This window comes from Hevea brasiliensis, chromosome 18 (assembly GCF_030052815.1).
Source record: "Hevea brasiliensis isolate MT/VB/25A 57/8 chromosome 18, ASM3005281v1, whole genome shotgun sequence".
NCBI lineage: Eukaryota > Viridiplantae > Streptophyta > Magnoliopsida > Malpighiales > Euphorbiaceae > Hevea > Hevea brasiliensis.
The window spans coordinates 22,561,110-22,572,883 of record NC_079510.1 but is presented as its reverse complement, the minus strand read 5'-3'; the positions used below and the strand labels follow the sequence as shown (position 1 = coordinate 22,572,883).

The window sequence follows — 11,774 nt, the reverse complement described above, 5'->3', positions numbered from 1 at the left end:
CAATGAGTAGAGAAGAAGGTAAGGAAATTCTTGCACTAACCTTATGTTGACCAATTTCTTAACTTTTAAATCTTCAATTTCTTCTACTTTCTTGGTAGCCACTAGCTTTCTCAAAATGCAAGATCAATTTTTTGTGAAGTGGTCTAAGGGTTTTATGGTGGAATGGCATGGAAATTCAAGCTTAGAAGCTTGAAGAAACATGGAAGAAGGCTTCCATGGAGGTTCAACCAAGGCTCCCAAAATGAAGAAGATGAAGACCAAATGAGATAAGATGAATATAAATAAAATTGTCTTATATGTATACATGTTTTAGTTTAATTGGGCTTAAATTTTAATTATGTCATTCCTAGGTCATGCTTGCCTCATAATTCAATTTAATTTTTATTTCTTTATTTTCCTTTTCTATTCCCTTTTTTCCATTACATAAATTCATGTTTTAAATTCATTTTATGTATTTTAATCTTTCTCATTTTATTTGACATTTAGGTCAAAATTCAACTCTGGGGTTGAAATGACCAAAATGCCCTTTACTAGGCTCATCGGGTTATTTTTGGTATGTACTGATTAACTAATTTTCTTGAATTCTCTTTAACATTTTTAATGTCATTTAATCTTCATAAATCCTCTAATTTAGTCCCAAAAATTATTTCCTAGGGTTCCTCGCAGGTCTGGGGTTAGCAACTGTCTTCACAGTCGCTTCCCAGTACGGTCACCCATTATGACCCCTGGCTTGTTTAACTCAGTTGCATTTTATTTCTTTTTTTTTTTCTTTTTTTTTTTGGTCTTTATTCAATCAATTTATGGCTCTTCACTCTAGTTTGAGTGTAGTTCCAGACACCCTAGCTGTCTGAACAGACATTGGTCGTCGGAACAGTAGAATGTACGGACTACCTAAAGTGAGGGCGTTACAATCCTCGATTGTAAACCAATTTATGATACTTTGTGCTAGAAAAACTGTCACTCATATTCTTAATAACTTAATAATAGAATTTCTAACAAAATACCAATGGACCCTTTTCATTACACATAAATAGATTATGTAAATAGAAAAGAATAATTACCTTTTATCAATAAAATATGTACAAGATACATACAAAATGATATACTCTAGGACATACTACTAACATATGCTGGCTCAAGTTCTAGTACCAGTCTGGCACATAGGGTTGATTTGTGACAATAATTTTCTTTATTGTCGAGATTATGAGATAGGTTTTGTGTTTTATTTTTTTTGTTATTATTCATCTTAATTATTTTTATATTTTTAAATTAAATCAGGTTAAATTTTTATCCTATTTCCCTCTCTACTATAAAATGTGATTATGATTAGTGATTGGTTGAAATTGGGAAAAAGTAAGGTTAATTTTCTACTCTATTTGTGTGTGGGAGAGCTTCTTTATAGAAGTTCTCTTCTATCTCCAATTTTCTAACCATTATTTACCTACATTCACACATTAATCACTTAGTTTAGTTAGTTTAATTAATAAATTCACCCAAAATTGTTTTATTTTATTTGTTTCGACTCATTCCTAAGCTCTCTAAGGTGCTAAAGGAGTCTCGTAATTCCATGGAAATCATTCAAAGAAAGGTATATTTCTAATTGGACACCCACAACTCAAATATTGTTATTATCATTTTTTTTTTTTCAGTTTTGTTGTATTTTCATTATGTTCTTATTTGATTTATATAACTTTTTAGTGTTCCATTGGATTCAATGAGTTATTTTCATATAGAATAGCCTTTTGAATTATGTAAAAAGAAATTTTCTTTTATTTTTAATAATTTTTTTTTAAATCTTTTGTGCTTAGCTGAATATAATGATATATAATTTGTTAATTTTATTTATAGGTCTTAGAAAATTTATTTTAAGCTGCAAATTTTTCATGTGATATTTTAAGATATCTAGTTTGTTATTATATTTTTTCTTTATTTCGTTTAATTTTGTGTAGGTTAATTACAATAATTATTATTGAACCATTGACCAGATTTGTCCATTTTTATTGTAGCAGTAGGAAGTTTTAATATTCTGTATTAATTGGTGCAAGAAATTAGGTGCTCTTTTTTCCTATATTTTAGTTTAGTGTCTTAGTTATTTTGTGATAAAGTTTGATAATTTTTTGTTATTTTGTGATAAAGTTTGATAATTTTTTGAGTAGGTTTGGTATTTTTAATGTATTTTAACATTTTAGCCATTTTTTCTTACTAGTTTGCATTGTAGCTGAGTTAATGAATTTCGTATGCTTTTTAGGTTGCTAATTTTAATGTTTTATTTTTTTTTTTCTATGTTAAAATTTGATATGTTCAAGGTTTTTTTCTGGATTTTTTAATTAAGTTTTATATTTTTTATAAAATTTTTAAAATTTTTGGACAGTTCTAAAATTTTATAGAAATTAGACTAGATTAGGTAAAAATAGGACTCCATTGTATTTTTAAATTAAAACCCACCTTTTTATTTATTAGGACTTTTTCATGAATGGTAGACCTATTGGAATTAAGGTTAATTGATTTGATTCGATTTTGATATTTAATTAATTAAAATTAATTTTTATTTTTAATTTTGACTTGTTTTAGTTAAATAGTTGATTTTTTTTAATTTTATATTATTATTTATTTATTTTTTATTTTATATTATTTTATTTAAATATATTTTTTGCCATTTTTATGAGTATTTTTTTTATGCAAATTAATTAAATGCGCCCGAAGCTCGTAAAAAGAACCCATATTGAAATTACAAAGCAAAGGGAGTAAAAGTGGATTTTTTTCATTGGTGGACCAAAGAGAAATTTGAACTTCAAGACTCCTGGCATACAATGTAATGGCCTAGAATATATACATTTATTTATTGTAAAGAGTCTATTTTAATTAATTTTTTTCTTTGGAGTTCAATTCTTTTCTCCTCTTTCCCTTGTTTTAGTTAGATTTTATTTCACGGAAAAAAAAAAGTTAGATTTTATTTCAATTTTTATATTTTTAATTATATTTTTATTTCAATTTTTATATTTTTAATTACAGTTATTCTCAAATTTTGACCTAGTTAATTAATTTTGAAATTAAGATTAACTTAGTAATATTAAAATTAACTTAAGCATGATAGAAACCTTAGGTTATACGAACTTAAAGATTATGCATGTTTAGGACCATTCTTTTCTTTGTTATGTACTTTAAATTAAAATGTTTAGGACTCTTTTTCTATAAGATATGTAAAATGACTTGGCATATAACTAAGATAATTAACTATACATGTAGGGTAAAATAGTAAAAAATATAATTCTTTTAACTTAGAAACATCACATTACAAGATCTTCTACGCGCATATACTTATTTGTTATTTTGAATGTTTTGATTTAAATGTATATGTAACTTTTGTTTGCATAAATATATAATTAGGAAATTTAATAAAAGAGACAATAAGATAAACCGACTAACACTTGTTTTTAAGATAAGTCCAATAAGAAAGTGTTTAATACCTTTTCTCCTTTTCTCTCGTATCCACTATACCCTAACCTAAGTCCTCCCCTTACTATCCCCCAACCTAGGTCATTGAGTGGTAAAAGGTCTCTCTCGTATCTACTATCCCTCAACCTTACTAACCCCAACCTAAGTCATTGAGTGGTAAAAGGTCTCTCTTGTATTCCCTATCCCTCAACCTAGGTCCCTGTCTTATTGTACCCCAACCTAAGTCATTGAGTAATAAAAGAAGGGTAGCGAACCTTAATACTGGTAAAATGTCACACAAGTCCTGTAATTTTATCGTGGTTAGGCGGCTAAATGCTTTTGATTTATGTTAATGTAATCAAGATTGAAATTATTTGATACAAGGTGATTTTATGAGTTTATATGCAATAAACTATTTTAACAAAGCATGTTTAATTCTCCTACAATCTATTTAACAAAAGTAACAGTTATCCAAACGGCCATAATCATACGATCTTTCAATCAAATCATTTTTCATTATCATATAAAAACAGGGAAACATTAGCAAAAGCGGCAATTAAATCAGGATAAGAGAAACCATAGTTTTGAAGAGCCTCTCAGGACGGCTAAACCTGGTAAATTTTCTAAAAGGATATACATTGTCTTTCCTTCCAAAATTCTACATACACTTCACAATTCATTTCGAAAGAAGTGAAATTAATTACCTCAAACAACCATTTCAGCTTCTCTAACACTGGAGGGGATTCCAATATCCAACCTCATGGTTGATTTGTATTCCTCTGGCACATTTGCACCAGCCTGAATGCAAATTTCCACAATGGCAGGAGCTTGTCCATAAAAATTCCTAAGCTCCCTTTGCAATGGTGACCCATTTACATCGGGAACATGCCACACGTATCTTGGTGTTATCAAGTCGTCAAGCACTGCAGCCTGCCAACCATGTTGTCCGTTTCTTTGTTGGTGCTTGTGGGCTCCACAGTTCTGTGCTTTGTGTCCACTGGGTCCTACATGCACCTCTGGGCAATATCCACATACTCTCACCGGGTACATCTTCATTAGCCTCTTGGCTCCTTTCCTCATCTTCTCCCATGCTCGTACTGTTTCCTCAGCAAGAAATTTGATTTCTTCTCCATTAGATGGGGCTTTAATTTCTGAGTTGGGTATTTCAGTTAATAGTGGCTTTCCAGGAACTTCTGGGACAGGGTCTGGTAGGTCACTTTCATCTGCATCAACAAATTCACTTTTACTGATCCGAATGATTGGTTTTCTTCTCCTTTTTGTGGGATATTCAGAAATATTCACGCCTGCTTGGATGCAGAGCTCAACTACAGCAGGAATTCGGGGGATTGAAAATCTCTCCTCGTGAGGAATACGCTTTCCAAGGCGGTCAAAAAGGTGGTAGGCTTCTATAGGAACAAATACATCTTCAATAGTTGCATTTGTCCACTCATGAAGGCCCTTCCGAAGCGTAGCGTATTTACCTTTACATGACTTGAATGGATGTCCTACAGGTCCCACATGGATTTCATTACACCACCTGCAAATGATAGACTAACCAATATAACATATTTCATCGAGGAGGTTAAAGTCTGACAAGCAACAATTCTTTGTACCCAACTAATAATGCATGCATGTATTTTTTATGTGATAAGAGCCATCGTTACCACTTATCAACAAATCATATGCAAACAAGAAACAAATAATTCAAAATTACTGACGGTCAACCTGCCAATTTTAAGATTCTTAATGCCTCATACCCATACTGCAACACTATATATTCAGTTTATTAAGAGTACTGACATTTATTTATAAACTTTTCCTTTACGGTAGAATACAGTGAACTGTGATCAGATAGCATACAGCCATCTCTAGAAAGCAAAAAATGATAAGCTAATTACATGTGATGCATGTATTCCTCTATGATGGAAGAGCCAGAATTTTAATGGAAACAAAATAGGTAACCAGAAATTTTGAAGCCAAGCATGACATTGGACCATATGGCTATGATAGTTTATGGGAAAGCAAGAGAGGATCTGCTAAACCCATTTTTATGCAATTAATAATTGATTTAGCAGGAAACTGTAAACCTGAGCTGTTATTACCCATAATCGATGAAGATGGAGTGGAGGAAGCAGATGATAATTACCCACAAGCATGCACAGGCACCACTTTCAACAATTTCTTGAGATTGTTAATCATGATAATCCTCGCATTAAACACATCATAAGCAAGTGGTATGAGGCTCTTAACAACAACGCCGTTCTTTGGAGGAGGAGCTTGTCCTTTAGGCCGGCCTTTCCTGTTCTTGAGCCTCTCCCTTGCAGCTCGTCTCAATTCAACAATGGGTACTGGAAAGGGCTTTTTCTCCTTTCTCGAATAATTTCGAGGAAAATCAGCATTTTGTGGATACTCATTTGCGATGACCAAGGCATGTGGTTGCTGCAACATTCTTGATGTAATGACAGAGTTCAGTTCAAGCCTAAGTTTACTACCTCTATGCTGCAAGGGGAATAATGAGAAAAAAGAGTTGAAATGATCAGCCTGCATACTTGACACAATTAAGTACTCTCAAATGTTCTCAAGAAACATGGAAAGGTCAAACTTCATGTTAAAATGACCTTCAAGTGTGAATAGTGGTGGTCAGTGTCTTAGCCTTAACAGTGCCTACCAAGAAGCAAAGGCATGATGGAATTAGTCAATCAGCAGTAACTTGCATTAGAAAAAAAAGTGGCTCGCTTCAAGTTGATCAAGCTATTTTTCCTGTGTGTTGATAACAAAATCAACTTTGATGGCTTTGTTCCTTCCTAATTTATTTGAGAAACAATATGTCAATTTATGATCCACCACAACATTAATAAATAAAGAGAGTTTAATATTCAAGCTGCTGATGGCCATACAAATGTGTACTATTCTTCATTGATCAATTAGTCACACTTAGATACAGCTGTCAAGTGCAAAGCATTGGTCTTACAACTGCCACAAAAACAATGCAAGCCATTTTTACATCTCTGCAACATTATAATTATAGCTGGACCAGTTTCAAAAATAAGTCATCCTTGAAGACCTTAAATTCAATGAAAATGGTAAATGGCTTTACTTAACAATTTCCTCCTACATCTCTCTCTTTCTCTCTCTCTCTCTCTCTCTAGCTCCCCCCCCCCCCCCCCCAACAAAAAAATATATATATATAATAAAAAAAAAAAACCATTGATGGGGGTGGATTGTTGAATATTGAGTAAGAAAATTAATGCATGGGTATGGAGCACAAGTAAATCCTGCCACTGGATGCTCCAGAGGGAAGGTTATCTATCCATGTTCATTTGGTGGTTGTTGAGGAGGAGAAGATTGGGTGAGCAAGCAACCACAGGTATGTAATATGGAGCACAATCAATTCCTGTCCCTGGATGCTCTACAAAGGAGGAAGGTTGAATGTATTTTCTATAAGGCTCTTTCTATGCGCTCCTTCCCTAACTAAGAGCTAAGCTCTTACTACATCTCTCAGCTTATGGAGCAGCAATCCAGCATTAATGCCAGAGCAAAAGTCTATGCTTGAAATTGCATTTTTCAGCAAAACTAAAGAAGAAAATATTTGGTTGGGTGTCAGTGCCAATTCTCTCCACTGCATTTCTGTTCACATTCTATAAATAATATACATTGAAGAAACAAATGTTTTGGTAGATTATAGCACTCAAAAGAAATAGACATCAGATGTGCAATTAGAGAATACATCCACTGAAATCCAATGAGATCAGGAATTTTTTAAAGAGAAGTCAAGTTATAGAACTAATGACAAGAGGATCTAGAAAACTAAGTTTATCTGAATATATTCAGATCATTATAAATTGACTGCAAACTAGCAAATGATATTATCTTAGGCTCCATTTACAGAGATGTGCATTTGAAATGATTGAAGATTTGAAATTGCGTTTCAAATGAAGTATCAAATTTAAATACCTCATCATTTGAAATTCACACATATCAAAATGGAGCTCTAAATTATTCTCCATGACTATATTCTACACAGGTTTGTGAAAATACATTTTCTGTCTGCTGCATAAGGAATTGAAAAGCACTCATCTCAACATGTAACGTATGATCTGTAAGATCTGTCGAACATTCCAACACTAATACTCCAAGAATGAAAGTGAACGACTGTGACCACAATGTGAAGGAAGTCCTAATTGCTCTTTGCATTATCAAACTCCAATTGACATGATGATTCTGATTCTCAGCATAAATAATTAAAAAAAAAAAAAAAAGAAACAACGCCACATAAAACAGCGTCAATGATAATTCCAAAAGCATATACCAACACAATTCCAGCCCCCATCCCAAAACACATGCACACACACACAATCAAAAATATCGTTGTTAGTGATCGGTGAGCAATGTGTCATTGTCAATGAGCTAAACCAAGAACATACATATACAACAGCTCAATAATACTGAAAAGTATCAAATGCATATGACTAAAGACACCAAATGAACTGTAATTCAAAAAGTAAAATTCACCCACCATGTGGTTTTCTTTTTATGCCACTTACACACCTTTAATAGAACGCTAAGAACCCAATGCAATAAACAATGATAATTCATCACGATTTAAAAAGAAAAAATACCGAGATTAACAAATCATCACTCAATAATTTCAGGTTGCCTAATATTCAAATTCTAATAGATAAAAAAACAACTAATTTTTGAACTAAAACATGCAATACCTGAAAAGAATCAAGCCAACTGAGACGTGGGTAGAGGTTAAATTCAAGAAATTGTGATCTGGGGCAATAAGAAACCATGAAGGCCTCCACTCTGGGATGGAATACTGTCATTCTACCATGACACAAATCCATGGTACAAATCGGGAATTACGGAAACCACAAGCTGTCCCTGCAACCATAACAGCAAGCATAGAAATTATGAAAATTTTAGGTTCTGTAACTCCAGAGAGGAGGAGAAGAAGGAGAAGAGAGTACCTAGACCAAGCAATTGTGGAGGAAATTACGAAGATTATTGAGGGCTTCCAGCCATTGAAGGCAGGAGAGATGAGGGGATGGGAAACAGAGATTTTAGCGACGCTACACTGCAGGCTATTGGGTTAGACCTTTTTAAGGACTTCATCTTAGTTATGAGGCCCAAATGTGTGGATTTAACTGAATTATGCCGGGCAATTTATTACACTGATTAATTTGTCGAACCAGTAATAATCCTGTTTAAAAAAAATAAAATAAAAAAAAATAATCCGTTTAATTAAATTGATTAATATATTGTCCACCGAAAAAAAATTGATTAATAGATTATATATACATAATCTATTTCTATCTATACTATTATATAGCTTTACCAAAAATGTCCTCTATTTTTTAAATTAATTATAATTATATTTTTATTATTTAAATTATTTTTAATGTTTATATTAATTTAAATTTCTTAATTTTATAATTTATATAAATTTAAAATTTTTAGTTCCACTTATATTTAATTTTAATTAAATATAAAATTTTATATGAAATACTCAACTAAGCCTTTATCCCAAAAATATGGGGTCGGCTAAAAATAATTAATAAAAATAAAAATTAATAACTAAAAAATAAAAAAATATAATTAATCTATAATCTATATTTATCTATAGTCTATATTTATATATATTATAGTATATTATATTATATTATCTATAATATATAATCCCAGAGGTATGCAGTTTCAGTTCAGTTTTGGGTCTGCTTAGGAGCCAGAATTGCACTAAATTTGGTGTGGTTCTGATTTGGCTCTTTATTATTTCAGTTTCAGTTCAGTACGATTCTTGATTCTTCAATTGATTTTGGTTCAGTTCTCGATTCTTAAAAAAAATTTATGTAATTATTTCTTTAAAAAATCATAATTAAATTAGCATTTAAATTTTAACTTAGGTTATTAATACATAATAAATCATATAATATATCTTTTAGCCATTTCTAAATTATATAATCTTTAACTATAAGATGTATATATATTTTAGAATTAAATATATTTTATGATATAATAGTATAAGTATATCATATAATATACAACTCAACTCAACTCAGCTAAACCTTTATCCCAAAAATTTGGGGTTGGCTATATGGATTCACTTTCTCCACTCTAAACGATTTTGGGTTAAATCCTCAGAAATGTATAATACTTTTAGGTCATGTTGTACTACTCTCTTCCAAGTCAATTTAGGTCTACCCCTTTTTTTCTTTCTATCCTCTAACCTAATGTGCTCTATTTGTCTAATTGGAGCCTCCGTATGTCTACGCTTCATATGACCAAACCACCTCAATCTCCCTTCTCTCAACTTATCCTCGATTGGCCCAATTTTTACATTTTCTCTAATACTCTCATCACGGACTTTATCTAGTCTAATATGGCCACTCATCCACCTTAACATTCTCATCTCTGCAACTCTAATATTAGACGCATACGACTCCTTCAGTGCCCAACACTCACTATCATATAACATAACGGGTCGTATGACTATACGGTAAAATTGTCCTTTCAACTTATTGGGAATCTTGCGATCACATTAAACTCTCGTGGCACGTCTCTACTTCAACCATCCGGCTTTAATCCTATGACTAACATCCTTCTCACATCCCCCATCTACTTGAAGAACTGAGCCAAGATATTTAAGTGATTACTTTGAGACAGTACCACTTTATCCAAACTAACTCCTTCCCTATCACCAGTTTGGCCTTCACTGAACTTGCAATCCATGTATTCTGTCTTCATTCTACTTAACTTAAAGCCCTTTGACTCTAGAGTACTTCTCAAAAGTTCTAGCTTTCTATTAAGTCCTTCTCACGTCTCATCTATCAGAACAATATCATTAGCAAATATCATGCACCAAGGAATACTCTCTTGTATATGTTTTGTCAATTCATCTAAAACTAATGTAAAAAGGTAAGGGCTTATAGCTGATCCTTGGTGTGATCTAATTGAGATCGAAAAATCTCTTGTCTCCCCTCTCACTGTGCGCACAATAGTAGTTGTTTCTTCATACATATATTTCAATACTTGTATGTACCTAATAGATACCCTCTTTTGTTCTAACACATTCCATAAGACATCTCTTGGAACACTATCATAAGCCTTATCCAAATCAATAAAAACCATGTGTAGATCTTTCTTCACATTACTATATTTCTCCATCAAGCTTCTAATGAGAAAGATCGCTTCTATAGTTGAACGACCGGGCATGAATCCAAATTGATTGACAGAGATAAAAGTATCATGACGTAGTCGATGCTCCACAACTCTCTCCCACAACTTCATAGTATGGCTCATGAGTTTAATTCCCCTATAGTTTGAGCAACTTTGTATGTCTCCCTTATTTTTAAAAATAGGTACTAAAATACTCCTCCTCCATTCATCAGGCATTTTCTTTGAGTTTAGAATCTTATTAAATAATTTAGTTAATCATGCCACTCCCATATCTCCCAAACACTTCTACACTTCAATTGGTATTTTATCGGGTTCACAGGCTTTACCCACTTTCATTCTCTTAAGTGCTTCTTTTACTTCTAAAGATCTAATCCTTCTAGTATAATTCACATTCTTTTCTATTGTTCTATAGTCTATATTCACGCTATTACAATTTTGACTATTATTAAAGAAATTATTAAAATAATTTCTCCATCTTTCTTTAATGTCCTCATCTTTCACCAACACTTTTTCTTCTTTATCCTTAATGCATCTAACTTGATTGAGATCTTGACATTTCCTTTCTCTTCTCCTTGCTAATCTATAAATATCTTTCTCCCCTTCTTTAGTTATAAGTTTCTCATATAACTTTTTAAAGGCCTGTGCTCTTGCTTGACTAACTGCCTTTTTTGCCTCTTTCTTTGCTATCTTGTGTCATTCATATGCTTCATTATTATCACATTTAGGTAATTTCTTATACAATTCCCTTTTTCTCTTCACTGCCTTTTATACTTCCTCATTCCACCACCATCTCTCTTTTGAGGGTGGTCCATGTCCTTTAGACTCTCCAAGTACTTTTCTAGCTACTTCTCTGTTCTTTGATGCCATTTATATCCACATATCATTGGCTTCCATATCCAGCTTCCATGCTTCAGACTCAAGAAGCTCATTTTTGAACTTCACTTGCTTTACTCCTTTGAACTCCCACCACTTTGTTCGAGCTACACTATTTCTTCTGACTTTACTTGAATTGTTCCTAAACTTGACATCCAAGACTACTAACCGATGTTGACTTATTAAAGCCTCTCCTGGAATGACCTTGCAATCCTTGCATAGAGCTCTATTTGTCTTCCTGGTTAAGAGGAAGTCGATTTGGCTTCTATGTTTCCCACTTTTGAAAG

General features: G+C 32.4%; 1 protein-coding gene across 2 annotated transcripts; it reads right to left on the bottom strand.

The window, feature by feature from the left end:
* Positions 1 to 3,930: 3,930 nt before the first annotated feature.
* On the bottom strand, positions 3,931 to 8,565 carry LOC110670732 (APO protein 2, chloroplastic). Of its 2 annotated transcripts, none has more exons than XM_021832890.2 (4): positions 8,409 to 8,565; positions 8,154 to 8,322; positions 5,582 to 5,934; positions 3,931 to 4,972 (listed from the first exon to the last, which is right to left on the bottom strand). In XM_021832890.2, the coding sequence occupies exons 2-4, from the start codon at positions 8,283 to 8,285 to the stop codon at positions 4,141 to 4,143; spliced, it is 1,317 nt and encodes a 438-aa protein (XP_021688582.1). In that variant the 5' UTR covers positions 8,286 to 8,322; positions 8,409 to 8,565; the 3' UTR covers positions 3,931 to 4,140. The 2 variants fall into 2 exon arrangements, with proteins under 2 accessions (XP_021688582.1, XP_021688583.1); XM_021832891.2 differs by lacking the exon at positions 8,409 to 8,565 and adding an exon at positions 6,054 to 6,099 and having other exon boundaries at positions 8,154 to 8,290.
* Positions 8,566 to 11,774: the final 3,209 nt, after the last annotated feature.

Excerpts from the sequence above, each read along its gene's own strand:
- LOC110670732 (XM_021832890.2), bottom strand. The coding sequence starts at position 8,285 with ATGGATTTGTGTCATGGTAGAATGACAGTATTCCATCCCAGAGTGGAG. Across the intron at positions 5,935-8,153 it reads GTTGGCTTGATTCTTTTCAG|CATAGAGGTAGTAAACTTAG; the intron begins GTATTGCATGTT and ends TTCCCCTTGCAG. Across the intron at positions 4,973-5,581 it reads GTGCCTGTGCATGCTTGTGG|GTGGTGTAATGAAATCCATG; the intron begins GTAATTATCATC and ends TATCATTTGCAG.